Source organism: Astatotilapia calliptera, chromosome 19 (assembly GCF_964374335.1).
Source record: "Astatotilapia calliptera chromosome 19, fAstCal68.1, whole genome shotgun sequence".
In the NCBI taxonomy this organism is placed as follows: Eukaryota; Metazoa; Chordata; class Actinopteri; order Cichliformes; family Cichlidae; genus Astatotilapia; species Astatotilapia calliptera.
This window is the reverse complement of record NC_137440.1, coordinates 28,428,506-28,445,406: the sequence shown is the minus strand read 5'-3', so window position 1 is coordinate 28,445,406 and position 16,901 is coordinate 28,428,506. Positions and strand designations below refer to the sequence as shown.

At 39.8% G+C, this 16,901-nt stretch overlaps 1 protein-coding gene across 2 annotated transcripts; it reads right to left on the bottom strand.

Moving 5' to 3' along the window:
- Nucleotides 1-1,149: 1,149 nt before the first annotated feature.
- Nucleotides 1,150-16,705, bottom strand: adam17a (ADAM metallopeptidase domain 17a). 2 transcript variants are annotated; one of them, XM_080294012.1, is made up of 20 exons: nt 16,476-16,705; nt 16,068-16,200; nt 14,668-14,801; nt 14,420-14,508; nt 13,650-13,833; nt 11,244-11,374; nt 10,978-11,064; nt 10,281-10,400; nt 9,760-9,904; nt 9,383-9,474; nt 8,863-9,015; nt 6,242-6,441; nt 6,051-6,154; nt 5,818-5,952; nt 5,373-5,500; nt 5,124-5,202; nt 4,856-4,944; nt 4,673-4,732; nt 3,802-3,838; nt 1,150-2,824 (listed from the first exon to the last, which is right to left on the bottom strand). In XM_080294012.1, the coding sequence occupies exons 1-20, from the start codon at nt 16,579-16,581 to the stop codon at nt 2,448-2,450; spliced, it is 2,583 nt and encodes an 860-aa protein (XP_080150138.1). In that variant the 5' UTR covers nt 16,582-16,705; the 3' UTR covers nt 1,150-2,447. The 2 variants fall into 2 exon arrangements, with proteins under 2 accessions (XP_080150138.1, XP_080150137.1); XM_080294011.1 differs by lacking the exon at nt 3,802-3,838 and having other exon boundaries at nt 16,476-16,703.
- Between the last annotated feature and the right edge of the window lie 196 nt (nt 16,706-16,901).

Genomic DNA, 16,901 nt, shown 5'->3' with positions numbered 1-16,901 from the left:
TTAGCGTAAACTAAGATTTACAAACGTGTACAGGTATTTGTGTGTAACAAAAGCAGTCTGACCACACTCTGTGTTACAATTTGATAATTTTCTTTTTCAAAAAGCTTAGAGTGTCTAAAAATGTCTAAAAAAAATTGTGGAATTATTTTCACTCACTTACAGAACTTGCATGACCAAGCATGAAACAAGTAAATTTACTAAAGTAAATTTTACACAACAGTGTACTTGAGCATAATCCATAATGGGCTTTTTGTGAAAGTAGTTTGCAAAAAGCAAGCAGTGTCACTTTATGTGCCCTTATTTTTTGTTTTAAATCTTTTAGCGTTTCACTGCAACAAGAACACTATGAATTAAAGGGTTTTTCCACCCTGTCTTGCACTCGGTGTGGGAGAAGTTTCAGACATGACTGCATGATCACAAGACTTTTCTGGATGTTTGTCATAATCTCTCACTCGCATATCACACAACTTCATAATGTTATGAAAAAAGTTTAAATTACATATACTTTAGTACATACTGTCACCTGTAAAAGTATGTCTCCTTGAATCTGCAGGTGTACTGAGATCAACAGGTTTTTGAGGCCTACAAACTGTGTGGCAGGGCAGCATCCCCAAACAAGATATGATCATTATGATGGAGATGTTCTGGACCTCAGGGAAATTATAAAACAAAATGTACTCAGGTGAGGATCAGTACTATGTAATCAGTATCACATCCTATATATCATTCTGTTAATTTAAAAAAAATGACTACATTTGGTATGTGATGTAAACATGGCATTGTTATAGACAAGGCTCACCAGTAGCGCTGGTGAACGGAGCTTTAGCTCTGGAAGATGTTGCTCCCACTGGCTTTGCTTTTTGGCAACAAGGTTCATCGCTAAGGTCTAATCATGCTGGAACAGTGCACAGGATGACAGTGTGCAAAAAAACATGCACTCATCCAAAGTGATGGACATGTATGAATCAGTAGTAGTTGTTGCTACATGTTGTTGACATGTATTTATAGACAATGGAGAAATATCCTTAGAGATGTTTGGCCTATGTGAAAACCAGCTGATAAAAATGAAGCCTTTCTTTTAACATTGCGCAGTGAGGACCACTGGTGTGCATCACACAGCAGCTGAATAGATAAAAATGTGAGACCATGTATCAGTGCACAAAGATTTTTTATTATTTTGACATTTGTGTAGGAAATGCAAGCAAAAACTTTAAAAGAAACTTGAGTAGAGTTTTGTAAGCATAAAAACATTAAGAATATACACATCATCTGATATACAGCAGGCCTGTTTTGTTCACTAACATTCACATCCATCCTGTACACTAAAAGCTAGTGTTTTTATTTTGACCATACATGTTTTCTTAACATGAGACACAGCAGGTAACAATAAACAGGTGCATAGCTCACCTTGGCACACAGACAGAAAATTAAAAAATATATATTCAAATATTAAATACAGAATGTTGGAGTTGTCTGCTGCTGGGAATTGTATATAGATGAGAGTCACCGTGGGATAGTTGGTCACAAAATCCAAAAAAGCACCATATTGTTTTCTACAGGTTCAAACATCACAATACTGAAGCTTTAGCAAAGCTGATATTACTTCTCCCCACTTTAAGCTCCACCTACCAAATAACACAATAATGCTACTTACACAGTACCTCAAAGAAATAGCTGATGAGACAGAATGTGTAAGCATGTAAACTTCAATTCTCCAGTGATGTTAAAATACTTCTAGACCAACTCCTCCTTTATGTGTTGTTTGCACTTCCAGTAAATGTTTCCTTCACTGAAAAATAGTTACACTTACAACATTAATATAGAGAATTCTGCATCGTACTGCTAAGGTTTGTTCTGCTTCTAGGTGCTGTTTGGAGCAAGAAATGTTACGGTTACTTACCATATAACACATAATAAACCTACGAATAAGTATTTGTGTAATCATTTTCAATCTGCAGGGATTACAGTTAAATATTTAATATAATCTCTTTTTGTTCCTGACCAATATTTGCATTGTCAGAAACACATTTAGCCATTAGGTTAAACAAAATGAACATTGTTTAAAGAACTGGCAGGTTTATTTCCACAGACACTCAAAAGCTTCAAATGGCCATGGAAATAGATACCTTAGTGAAAAAGGCACAAAAACATGAACTTATTTGGATTTAGTGTTAGAGGGCTTTGAGACTTCCTGTGTTGTATTTGTTCAGTGGCTCAATCTAATTTCATGTGACTGAATAAACACTTTTAGAGCACTAAGATCTGAGAAAGATATGTTACGCTTTAATACCGGTTGCAATAAGAAAGAAAAGCATATGATGCTGCACATTTGTTCGTGTTCCCTAAAAAAAACAAAACAAATATCAGGACGCTTGTGCAAACGCACTTGTTTTTTGTTTTTCCTCTCTCAGCACTCCGTCTCTTTAGTATCAATGCGTTCCTGCCTCTTAAGGCGCCGTCGGTCCTTGGCTGGTAGGTTCTGTTCGGTCAGATCCTCGAAGGAGGATTTCGTAGCCGACGAGCAGGCTCCTGCGGTTGTGAAATCTTCCAGCAGGCCCTCCTCTCCCAGGTGAGAGCCGCTGCTGGTGTCCTCCTGGATGGTGGCCATCCGCAGCCCCCCTGCGCTGTCCGGGGTGGGGCCGGAGTTCAGATCGGGGGCCGGGGTACTGGTGTTGGTTGCGAGTGTGGCCCGGACCTGGCTCTGCGGCTGAGGCTGTTGTTGATGGATGAAGGGCACGGTCCGGCCGCCGGAGGAGGAGGGAGGCTGAAGAGGCTTGACGATGCGCACGGATGCTGACTCGAGGTTGCTCAGCACGTCTTGATTCTGAAGAGGGAGAACAGCATGTGAGGACGGAGGCAAGTCACAGCTGTGTGTGACTGAGGTGGCACCCATTCCCTTTTTACTACATTCTGTTTAATTCAGAGCATCACATGTATCCCAGAACTTTACAGTTTAACTCCCCAACATATGTTTTATAATAATAACCTCATGTTGCTGATTGCGCTACCTTTAAGTAGCTCCTATCTACTCTTATCTACACTCTTAAAACACACCCAATAGCTTAAGGTGGGAATGAGTAAAAACAAAAACCTTTCTGCCTTTGACCATTTTGAAGTGTCAGGCAAATGTGATTTATTAATTATGACTGCAATCCATTTAGGGTTACCAGCACCCTGATATTAAACACATTGGTTCAGCTGCAGGATTTAAAAGCAAACCTAAATGGAACTAAGCCATCATTAATTTGATCATTTGTGCGAGCGCTTAAAATGCTCTAACAAGTCAAAATGTCTGCAAGAAAGGTCTTAAGAGGAATGTACCCCCCAGTCTTTTTCTTCTCCCTCCAATCAAACCCAAAGAAGGACCTCACACAGTGCACACAGCCACTAAACAAAAAATAAAAACAGTCACCTAAACGCTTCTTGTTTTGGCTTTGAAGAGCAACTAAAAACTGAAAAATGTCGACACACACTGCATCCAATTTCACGAACGACAACAATGTGAAACCCGTTTGGTCGTCTCGATGTTTGAATACTCCAAAAGTGCAATCTTGCTTACTTGAGGCAATTCCTGATCTGCTGCTCCACAGCTGTTCAGTCACATGAAGCTGTGCGAGCCTCCCTCGCTTTATTTGTCAGATGAAGACGAGTTCGAGGGGCTGCAAATGCGCAGCTGGATCAGTGATTACCATCAAGCAGTAAGTGACTGCAAGAGTATCCCAAACGTGGGCCACTGACCATGCACCGTCATGGACTCAATGGCAACGCATTGCAACACCAAGCCGTCGCACACACACTCACCTATGGCGGGAGCTCTACTACAAATTTCCACCATCTGCTGCAGTTCCAAGGCAAAGAGTGATGGACAGGTCATTCAGAAAACCCAGCAGTGACAGTGAGGCCATTGCTTGTGGATTATCTGACCACTGGTTTATACAATTTAAAGAGAGTCTTCTGATTCTCATTCTTACCCTTTTATTTTTCCAGGTCTGGGCTGGTTTACCACTAGCCTTTTCCAACATCAAATAATGATATTAAAGGTAAAACCACAATTTCCCAGCTCAGCAACAAAAACCATAACTGTTAGCAAATTTTAAAGTTGGCCTATTTTGATTTTTCTCATCTTTTGTCACACATATACCGTTTCAATGTGGGAAGCACACATGGCCAGGCTCCCTATGAACTAAAAGCTCAGGCTTAAGATGCTCTAAATGCTAATTTCATCATGTTTCCTTTTACGCTTGGTGCTGCAGGATGATCAGAGAAGGAAAATCAGCAGCAGACACACAAGACTTTTGGTTAAACCTTCTGTTTAAAAGGCTCAGCCAATCAGAGGAAAGTCAGCTGGAAAGAAGAGGAGCTAAAAACAGATCTTGTTTTCTGGCAATGAGGGGGTTGCCGTATGCTCCAGCATAAGATATAAGCAATACTTTGAACTTTAAATGTTACACTGCAGTTTTGAATTTATGTCTTAATGTCTCATTTGCAATGAAAAAAGGCCAATCCCTGATCCTCAGTTACAGTCCTTCCTGTTTCTTCTCCCTGCTTGATTAAAGAGGTCAGTTTTTAAGAAGCAATATGGAACTGGATTAGTTTGGTTAGTCTGGTGCAAGAGAGCAACGGTGGTGCACAGGATCAGCGTGTGTGAGCACTGGAAAGTTGAAGAACTTACATTTGGAGGATAATAAAATGACTTTGTGTTCTCCTCATACTGCTGGTCGAGTCGCTTGTCCTAAAGATAGAGGTAACAGAAAAGGACAGCATAAGCATAGTGCTAATGATGCAAATATCAGCTGCTCATTGTACACTGAAGACAATGGGGATCAGTGCAAATGGATATTCAGCAGCTTCTTACCACACAGTGAACCAGGATACTGAGAGGAATCCAGAAGATGAGGGAAAACACCACGACTGAGCCCACTATGTTATCAGCCAAGAACTTCCCTGATGTGGTGATGAGGTGGAGGATAGTGATAAACACACAAAAGAGGAGAAGAAGAAGAAAAACTTTGAATTTGACTAAGCTAAGCTACTACAGTCATAAACATTAAAACAATATCACAATTATTCAGAGTTTTATTGTATCTGGAAGCATTTTCACACACTTTTTAACGCCGACTTACCAAATGTGTTTATGTCCAGCTTGTCAATAAAGTCCCACAGCCTCTCAATCACATCCTGTACCTGCTTCATGCACTTTCCCTTTATGACCGAAAACAAAGTTGACATTGAAATAAAAATAATATCTCCAAAATGTTGTAACGCTGACACAGTTTTGTCAGCACTACTGTAGTTCAGAAATACAGAAATATGATAGGATCAGCAGGTTTCTTGATTGCAGAGCAGAGAAGTATAAAGGTTTGGTAACTCACGCCTTCATCACAGAAGCCCACGGTGCAGGGTTTTCCTTTGCGAAGGAATAGAAAGTTGCCAGCTTTAGAGTAGGGAGAGCAGGTGCCATTTTTACTCCTGCAGCACACTTTACAGGAGTGCTCAGTATCTGGAAGCAGAAGAGACGATCAACACAAGAAGCATTTAAAAAAATATTGAGAACTGTTATTCATTTATATCCTGGATATATTGAAAGAATATCCAAGCTTATTCAAACAGTCCCTTTTATTCTTAATATGTTACTTCCAGCTGTAAATCCAAAAAAGAAAAATTCATCTGTGATCTTGTCATTTCTTTCCAAACTCATTGATTTTTGCTTGTCTAGATACTCCTCCATCTGATTACCTCTATAATCAGTGAGAGTCTCCAGGCTTATTCAGCAAATCTCAGACATTTTCAAATGTTGTTGAAAGAAATAAAAATCACCATTGCAAGCACAAGGCTGAAGGTTCAGCTCAGCCTCACAGAAGGGCACACACTCTCCATTGCGACACAGGCCTTTGTCAACACACACTGTTTTGTCAGCAGCATTTTCAGGAGGTGGGCATTCACTGCTGTTACCTGTTATGTGAAGAAAAGGGTTAATTTATCTAGTTTTTTAATAGGCAGGCTTGAATAACTGCTGCAGTTCTCGTGTTACACCAGCAGGAGGCGATCACCTGTGCAGACTGATTTGCCTTTACAGGTAGCATTGATGGGCTCCTGGCACACTGTTCCTCTCTTTGCATAAGTGCAGTTCTTGCAGCAAGGGCTGTTTCTGTCACTGTAAAGAAATCAATTAATCCAACATTTAATTCGATTGTTGTTTTTCAAAAAAATTCCTTATAGATCCATCTTTTGGATTTCATACCTGCACTTTGCATGACTTTTGAACTTGCAATTGGAGGTGCAGCAGGGGTCATCATTGAGGTGGAGAAGCCCAGGGTCGCAATCTTCCCCATTCTCCACTCTGGAGTTTCCACAGACTTTGCTGTTCCTCTCTTTGAAGCACAGCGGTGCCTTGTGACTTAATGTCTTCTCTACAGAAGCCTTGCTGCAGTTGGAGAAATGCTTGAGGAAAAACAAGAAGATAAGAATTAATCTGTAACAGGTTAAAGAGGACTAAATTTTTACTGTTATTTTGTGTGTGTGATTAAAGGTGATGTGACAAAGAATAGTCATGAATCTTTAACGCTGAAATAATGACATACGCAAATCACTTGCCTCTAAATTTTCCAAACCTGAATCTCAAAAGGTTTAACAGTTTATGCAATTATCTTGTTTTATGCTTCTCCTCAAACACCTAACGTGGTTGATGTGAAGCTGCAGAAATCATAAGGCCAATGATGGAGGAAGCGCATAAGATTTTGCGTGTGTTGTTAATTTCACAGGAACAACTGTGACTCAGTTATCCCACCTTCTGCACAACCAGAAGCTGCCATCCATTCTGCCCATCACATTCTGTATCATCTCAGCTCATCTTGCAGACATATATCCTGGTATGCAGCAGTCTATTCAAACTAAACGGCATCATAGCCTATTTAAAAAAATAAATAAACAATGCTACCTGCTGTAAATTTGATTGATCTGCCCCCTCAAGTACAACTTGTTGGCAAGGTTATTATGGTTAACTAAAACAAAATGTGACATTTTAGCTAACTAAAATAAAAACTAGACTTTCGAAAATAATTAAAACTGGTCAGATTTTTATTTGTTTGGCTGTAACAAAAGGGGACTTTAAGTCGACTGCTTTCTACAAGTTCTGTGTTTAAAATGTAAAGCTGAAACTGATTTTCCTAAACCTTGCCTCTGGCATAATCCATCGATACAATAATAACATTACAGACTAAAACTGAAACAAATAAAAACTAAATGGAAACGAAACGAAAGGCCATGGTTCTCAGCCGGAAAAGGGTGGAGTGCCCACTCCGGGTCGGGGATGAGTTCCTGCCCCAAGTGGAGGAGTTCAAGTATCTCGGGGTCTTGTTCGCGAGTGATGGGAGAAGGGAGCCGGAGATCGACAGACGGATTGGGGCTGCGGCTGCAGTAATGCAGACGCTGCACCGGTCCGTCGTGGTGAAGAGGGAGCTGAGTGTAAAAGCGAAGCTCTCAATTTACCGGTCGATCTACGTCCCTACCCTCACCTATGGCCACGAGCTGTGGGTAGTGACCAAAAGAACGAGATCGCGGATACAAGCGGCGGAAATGAGCTTCCTCCGAAGGGTGGCTGGCCTCTCCCTTAGAGATAGGGTGAGAGGTTCGGCCATCCGGGAGGGGCTCAGAGTAGAGCAGCTGCTGCTCCACATCGAAAGGAGCCAGCTGAGGTGGTTCGGGCATCTGACAAGGATGCCCCCTGGGCGCCTCCTGGGTGAGGTGTTCCAGGCATGTCCCACCGGGAGGAGGCCCCGGGGCAGACCCAGGACACGCTGGAGAGATTATATCTCTCGGCTGGCCTGGGAACGCCTTGGTGTTCCCCCGGATGAGCTGGAGGAGGTGGCTGGGGAGAGGGAGGTCTGGGCCTCTTTGCTTAGGCTGCTGCCCCCGCGACCCGGCTCCGGATAAAGCGGATGAAGATGGATGGATGGATGGAAACGAAACATTTTCAACGATAACTGAAACGAGCAAACTCACTCTGGAAACTTACTGAAACTTAACCAAATGAAAAACAAAAAGTCCAAATGAAAGTAATCAAAACGATAATAATTCTGTTTCTGTTGTGGACTTGCTGTTCTGACCTCTCACACTGTACACCGTTTGATTTCACCACAGAGTTGCACAAAAAGATGATGCCAATCACTTATAACCAATAGTTTGTCCATTCCCACAACTTTTTGATCAAAGAAAATCAAGTAGTAGCTGAACTACGAGCACAGCTGAAGTATTGTTGGGTCAAGATTTAATTAAGCTTAGGATCAGGTCTTATTCATAGTGAGTAATACTAATTCACACAGCTATGTATTAATGACTAACATTGTGGGTCATCGCAGACGTTCTCTCTTCCTGGTATGTGACTGTATTTGTCTCTGTGTCAACATGGACTTTCACGAAGAACAGTTTAACCCTCCTCCTTCATCTTCCTGGTGTTTAGGTCTCAACTTTATTTCAAGTAGCGCAATTTCACTAATCCTCCAAAGGTCATTGACATTTAGTTTTTTATGTTTAGTGTGCAAAGATGTACAGTGTAGTTTTGTTTTTTCTCTCTTTAATCATAACATGGCATCTCCTCTTTAGGTGGAAACTAGCTAACTAGCTTCTCGATCATTTCTAAGGCTGCTTTTTCATGGATACCTGGATGTTAAACTTTATTGTAACACCTTGGACGACAGACACATTGATCGTGATACTGTAGCTGAAACCTGGACTATTTAACTCTCAGTGTTGCTTCACTGTGTTTACTTTGGGAAGTGAAGAAGCATCTGAACCCTGGAAATAGCTAATGATGTCAGGCTTACCAAGCATATATGTTTTTATATTACATGAATGGATAGTTACCTTGTTGTTGACATGATCTCCACTCACAGCAATAGGGTACATGACAAACTTCCCCCCCTGGTCATCACTGGGGGCACAGTACGGTATATTATCAGGATCATGCTCTGCTCCAAAGTTATGGCCCAGCTCATGAGTAGTTACCAAATCCGCCTCCTGATGAGACAAAAACAACATTAATTTTTAATGCTTAATTTTTAAGCTACCTAAGAATAAATCTAGAATCTAAAATCCATTCTGTTTAAAATAAAGGTAAAAGTTATAATTACATAGTTAAGTTTTGCACATTATATTTATAACAGTAAGCGTTTTGCAGATGAGCGTGGAGCATAACGCTACTTGGGGTGTCAAAATGCAGCCTGACTTGACATCGATACTCATCACACCCACACAAAAAGGTGTGTCTGCTCTACCTAGAACCTCAGCTTGGCAGACTGACATGTTGCGTAACATCTTGGCTGAACTGCACCCAGCAACTCGTTTTATTCTGAAATTATGACTAAAGAAATGAGACGAAACAGACCTTTGTGAGGATGGTTTTGCCGTAGTTCTTGGTGCTTGTCAGGCCTGTGTTGAGATAACTCGGCTTCTTTGAAGAATGAGATGGATAGTAAGCTAGAAAATTACAAAGGAAAGTGTCAGTACCTTTTTTTGTTTGTTCTAAAAAAAGCCTCCAACACATGGCTTTTTGTTTGGTTTCTTTTCAATATTATGGCTCGTTTTTCTTTTTGTTTTTAGCTTCACAGAGTAGAAATCATAGTTTGTCCATCTGGTCAAGAGCTGTGCCAGTGCAGTAAATTTTAATGGAGCTAATTGTCCTAACAGGGAAACGCTAAAAGTTAGGCTTTCAAAATGACATTAGAAAAATCCTCCATGCAAATAATCAAAAAGTGATCTTACGTTTTGGGCAGAGTCCACCTAGAGCCTGAGGTTTGGAGGGGGCCACATACGCCAGACCCAGTGTCCCCTCATCAAAGTCCTGGTATGTAAACAGGTGGGCCAGACACACACTAGAGGCATTGTCAGCAATGTCCGAGCTGAATTGCTGCAGGACAAGAGGATTCTTATTTGTCACCATTTCTGTAAATCCTAATTATTTTTCAATGGCAATACAAAAATATTGGACATTCAGAAACTGAGCTCTGTGTAAAACTCTTTGATTTGGAACAATATTTATCTTATACCAGGACATTTTACATGATGCACTCAACTTATTTACCATATTACCTCAAACAAACCTGTGCTCAGCTACTTGAACTCACTATTTTTATGCATTTGTGTAAATGGATTAAACAACCTGATTGAGTTGAACTGAATGATTTCCAAAACTAATCTTGGAAATATGAATCCAGTCAGTTTTGCCTGAAAAGGCCCCTTTGAACTTTGTGTATCTATACACTTTGGTTTTCTTGCTTTTGTACCTCCAGAAGTCTCTTCACGTCCCAGACCTCCTTTCCTTTTACAGGGCTGTCCTCCATGTTGTAATGGACCCAGTTGGGCTGGTTAGGGGGAGGCGTTGTAGGCTCCTTGTTAATAATGATCTGCGAATAGTAACCAAAGACACAATTTCAGTAAGTGTCATTTCTGAGTAATACAAAATTTAAATTAAAGCCATGCCCCTAAGTGTAATGCTAATAATAAGTGCTACGTGGAACATTTTATTTGAAAAGCTATTAAAGTAATAAGAGCAATGTGTTGGGCGTTCCCTTTCAGACCCTTACTGGGGGTTAAATGTGACACAGTTCAAGTTCCTCTTGACATTTATTGTGAAGAAAATTAGTCATTAAGCAGCTAAATGAATGCATATCTTTTCAGTGAGAACGCACTGAGTTCATAGTGTGACAAACAGTGTTTCTATTCATTCCCAAAGCCAGTGGAACAAATTAAATTACCCAACGAGGAATGCACAAAAGCTTCCAGTTTCTCCTAAAAATGCACTTCTCAAAGCCACTGAGGGGGCAGCGTTATTCTCAGCCTCATTTCCGGAGTGACGCAATATAAAACATCAGCCATCGTGAGGCTGGGAGCAGCACCGACTGACACTAAATCGCCACAAGTGGATCAAAATGTCAATATTTGACAGTACTGTAATGTTATGACACACAGCCACGTACACACCTGATGGATCTGGACCCCATAGTTTTTAAATTCCTTACTCCATGTTGTGTTTCTATAAATATCGTCAACTCGATCAATTAGCTCAATCTGGGATAGGAAAAGAAAATAATCAGACATACAAATAAAGCATTTTGACACACCTGAATATGCAAACAACAAAATTCCTGCTGGCTTTATTTACAATTACTCTTTCAACGGGAAACAAAATGTGACAAAAGTTATTCTGCTGAAATATACATGTATAATAACACATTAGAAAATCAGACCAGGTAGTTCAGAGTAATGCTCTCTTCTTTGCGGCCCATGTGTCTGTAGAAGCGGTAGTCTGCAACCAGCAACAGGGGACAGGTATTCTTCTTGTGATCGTGAACTTGTCTCTTCTCTCTGTGGTGGTATTCTGCCAGGACGAAGCAACAGAAGCAGAGAGAAAGAATAAGTACAAGCAAAAGATTCAGAAAAGTAGAATCTTTTTTTGTAGCATTGCCTCACCAGATAAGTCTCAGGTAAGACAGATTAAGTACAAAGTACATAAAGATGCTGGACAATGAGGCCACGCTCCAATATCCCATTGTTAATTGTCCTCATTTTCAGATATAGTAACATGACTTCTCTTTTTTTGCTTGGCTGTGATCTGATTAAGCTCTACCTCTGTTCAGGCCAGATTTAAATAGCAGATTTAGCCTTATTATAGAGGTTTAACAGCACAATAAATGTGGATGAGGTGTACTTTACAGGGAGGAACAAAGCCACTGTAAACACAAGGTAATTTAATGCGCAGATCATACAGTGTTGGGCTCCATCACCTACCTTAAGCGTAGGTATTCATGATATACTCAGTTATTTATTTTTAGTCCGCTTAAGTTGCTTTGTTCTTCCTTTATTAAAAGTCTAGCATTAATCCATCTACCCACTCACTTTTCCAATTTAAGGTCGCAACCTAGCCATCACGAGGTACACCCCTGACAGGTTGGCGGTTTACAACAACATTAACACAGACACACAAACAACCATTCGCGCTCACACTCACAACTACGGACAATTTAGAATCAACAGCTAAACTAATATGCATGTTTTTGGACTGTGTGAAGAAGACAGACGACCCACACGGGCACAGAACCAGAACCTTCATGCTGTGAGGTAACAGTGCTAACCGCTGCACCAGTCTGCTGCCCCTGCATTCATTGTCAATATTCAATTAATCATGTTCCTCAGCAGGGTCCTTCAAATATATGTGTTTAGACACGAAGGAAACAAAGTTCTCTTGCTGCAAGGATTTTCAAACTAAACAGAAGATGGCTTTATTTTATTCATTTATTTATTTTATTTTTTGGGTTATTTTTAAGGGTTTTGGGGGTTATTTTAAGGGGCTCTTTGCACAATTCCTCCTATTGTGCAAAGAGCCCTACATCACCCAGCTTTAAAAAAAACTCTTCTATAAAAGGTGGAGGGCCATGAGTGCAAAAATAAATTAAACAATCACATCATTAAACATCCAAAAGTTGGTTCTGTTCACCTGGACGTAGCGCTTTCAGTGGAACGAACGTTTTGTCACTTTGATAAGATCCAGATGAACAAAACGAACTTTTGGGGATTTCCTCATCTGGATGACTAAGTTGGCAACAACACACATCATTAGATAATTAATTAAATATGAGTCAATATTTAATTAAAATTTAAAATAAATACATAAACAATCTTTTACATTTTTTAAATAAAATAATATTTAATTACTTACACATTAAATGTTACAATTCATATTAATATATAATTTATTTAACTCATTTTGGCTCTTGCAGCCCTCCATATAAACTAAGGCGATCCTTCATTATAAATCTGTGCTTTTAATAGACTAAAAATCTACAACCTACTACCCAAGATAAAATCAACAGCAAATCCTTTAGGAAAGAATGACGATTAATACAATTTAAAAATAAATAAATAAATTATTCGAATGCATGTGCAAAGTCATTTTACCGTGTAACGGTCACAGTATGTTCGTCATAAAAATCTGAATATTCTACCTAGAAATGTTTAAGTGAGACTCACACACCCTAAATAATGCATTACAGAAAAGGAAAACAGGAAGACATCCTTTGGGGCATTACATCACACAGTACACTCGACACTATTCAAAAGTGTGGGTGTGCGCTTCACTGTCCTCCACAACAAGCAGTGGGAGACCAGTGACGACTCAGAGTCCGCTCATTGGGCAGAGGAGCATCCATGAATTTTAATGCCTCCTCCTCCATACGAACCTTCACCTCAGCTCATTTCCCCAAAGAGCATTTTCAACCAGGAACCAGTGAGAGCTGTTGCATACATTTCCTCTGGCACATCGCGCTGTTATATTCTTTACATTTCCAAAGCAGCACAAAAGAATGAAGAGGCATTTGGTTTTTACATAATGCCTACTTGTGATCAGTGTGTATGTGCATAACACAGGATGGAGATAGAAAGGCTTGTATTAAAGTGACTGAATCCAACACCCACCTCCTTTGTCTCACTACAGGCTCCTCTTTCCTTCTCTCCACCTTAAACATTTGCTATCCTCCTACTCTTTTTCACCTACTCCTATAATCCACACCAGCACAGAGCCCACGCTGTAACAGCACAAATATCTGCACAGATTTGCGAGATTCACCACTTCAAGAGAGTTAAAAAGCACAGCTCACCCTCTTCCTGGTCCACCCTCTCCTGCCCTTCCCAGTCCCCTCTGGTATTCTGTGGCAAAAGGGGCTCAGCGTTGACGTAGCCACACACTTTTGGAGAAGCAATGCGGCTCAGATTCTTGACATCTTCTGAGCGATAAACCAGCAACCTCCCATCAGTTGGGGAATCGGTAAATCTCCACAGGGGCTGCATTTTTATAAATTTTTTAAAGAGAGAAAGAAAGAGCTGGTATTAGAGAGAAAAAAATCACAGAGCTTGATGAAACGTGAGTATTGATAGCTGGAGAAAAAAAGACAGTAAGGGTAGTGGTGTGGTGGGAATGGACTGGCAGGTGTGTCAGATTTACACAATATGAAAAATGCACTGTATCGTTTACTTCTGTGTAGTTTCACATGTTAGTTGTGAATAATTAGAACAGATATTGGGCATTTTTAATCACACAAAATAAGCTCATTTCTACAAGGCATCGATTATTTAGCTGCCTCACTTTCTACTAATCTAGCATCTTTTTCAACTGACACTATAGGTAAGCTCTATACTGGTAATATTTTATGATATCTCAGCAAGCAAGCCCAGCACGTTGTACTCAGTTGTTGTATACATATAGATTTTGGGGTTTTGTATTGGTTTTGTTATTGCTGCCGTTACATGCTTCAGGAGTGCGGGCTTGATGATGTGAAACAGCTAAGGTTAAGCGTCTTACAAAGAAAAATACTGAATTTAAATTCTCCCTCTATTTTGGCACGGAGACAGCAGGTATACAGATGCATACCTCTACATTGTACTCTGCTTCATCAGTCAGAATGTGAGCAGAAAACTCATCTCCGTCTATGTGTGCCTGCACACGCGAATTCTCCTCCCCTGCGAACATAAAACAAATTATTAGTAACATTTAATAAATATGGATTTACTTCAGATATATAAAAATTTGCTTGATTTCCACATATAAACTGTAACTCTTCTAAAATGAAAGACTGGAAAAATTATATTCTGAAAATATGTTTTTTTTCATTCACTCACCAACAACATGGCCAGTGAAATAGTTTTGGAGGTGAACATCATAATTTTCCTTCATCCCGTGTTTGTCAACAAACACAGCTTGGAAGTTGTCCGTGAAAAGGTCTGTGTTTGTGGTCAAGTAAAGTTTGAAATGTCTGGATTTGGAAAAGAAGATAACATATTTTACTTAACCAATAAATGGCTGTTTGGTCCTGTGTGAGACATCAAACTGGGTTTAGCAGACATAGTATTCACTACGGGTGCAACGATACACAAAATTCACGGTTCGGTTCGATACTTTGGTGTCACGGTGTGTATGTGTCTGTATCTCCTCCTAGATTGGAACACTGTAGAACATCCAGTGTGAGGGCCAACATCTATATAGCATATACAAATATTCTATAAAAATCCCACAATTGTATATATTTGTACATTTGACAGTTCAATTGAGCACCAAACACCTCGCACAGGAGTTTGCTAGTAAATATAAATTGCAATTATTAAATAGAGCAGGCAAAAAAATAGTCTTTGGGCACATTTCGATTTTACAGTTTGTGTAAATTTAGAATTGTCATCTCAATTATTTTTGACGTGAGAGGATTTAACAAAACTAACAAAACTGAAACCTTTCTTGTTCCCCTTTCAAGACAAAGGGAACTAGGCACGAACTCACCGCTTCAACTGAGCCTTTTCTTTTTACAAATAACACTTCTTACAAAACAGTCTATAACAGCCACAACAGTCTATTAGGTTTGTACTGAGCCATGGCTGTGTGGATTTTTAACAGTTTCTAAAAGGTAGAACGCAAAACATTTAGCTTTTTCCAAGACTTACACAGTTTCTGCCATTACTGCTATTTGGCAATGATGGCAGTAATGCACATGTAGGATTCACCAATAAAAGAAAAGGTTCTGAGTGCTTCGGGCAAAAAAGCAGCCCAGTTAAGACTAAACGAAAGAAAAACAAAGCATGCTTTGAGAAAATCAGGAAAGAATTATCAGGAAAGTGGAAGAAAAATGGCTTAAAGAAAACAAAGCTCCTATGAGATTAATTTTTACCCTCTCTGTAACACTTGGAGACCTGATTGTGCCACTGATTGTGATCATTATTATTATTAGAATATAGTGACTAGTGAGACAACAGCAGATCAGTGTTATAATCTCTGAGCCACAAACACAAATTTGTGTTTCTAAAGAGACTGATAAAAAAAAAAAAAAAAACATGTCAAACACGTTAGAGATGTTTTACCAGGTCCTCATTACTCCAAAACCAATGTATAATATCACAGTGGAAATCTGCTCATAGATTTGATCAAGATTTTTACCTCATGTGCACAGCTATAGGGGTCTTTGTTTTAACACAAACCTAAAGGAAAAGTGAAGCGACTCAACAACATCGCTTAAAAGAGCTCATTGTTGTACCTGTGCAGGGCTCTGAAGCTCACCAGACGCTCAAGGTGGGACTGGGTGTGGACGTCCCTCTTCCTCAGAGAGTGCAACTGGAGGCCTGACAAAGGCAGCACCTCATAATCTGACAGGACTGAGTTCAGAGAATCTGGAATATGAAGGGGAAAACTGTCACATAAGACCGAGGACATACTGAGTTCGTTCATTTACAAAAGTCTGCACATGTGAAAACGCCCCTGTGCTCGCAATTAACAACTGTTCGGGATTTCGTGAGTTAATAAGTTATAACATATCTAAGATCGAGAAAATATAAGTGGCATTGCTTTAAAGTATTTATTATTTACCAAAATTATCCAGAAGATAGCTTTAATGTTACCGTAAACTAACTTCTGCTTAGGCTGAATTGCTAAATTAGCTTCTTACCAAACTCGGGGTGGTCTTCGTGGTCCCCATCGGTAGCAGTCATTGGCTTAATTGCAGCGTTTACCCAGCAAGGAGCCAGAAGGGTAAATAAAAGTATGCCCTCCATTTTAAGCAGAGCTCTCTATACATGTGCTGTCATTGTCGGGGGTAAATAATCCGTTTGTTTCGACAGCTAGCTAAGCTACCCGGAAGTCCACCGAATGGAAAACATCCGCTAAAAGCTAATGTGCCGTTGGAAAGGAGTGACGAATGACGTCAGACACATGAAGAGCAAAACTGATGTACGACATTAGATAAAACGCTTGATTTTGATATATATATATATATATATATATATATATATATATATATATATATATATATATATATCAAAATCAATCAATATATATATATATATATATATATATAATCTGTAGTTTATAAATA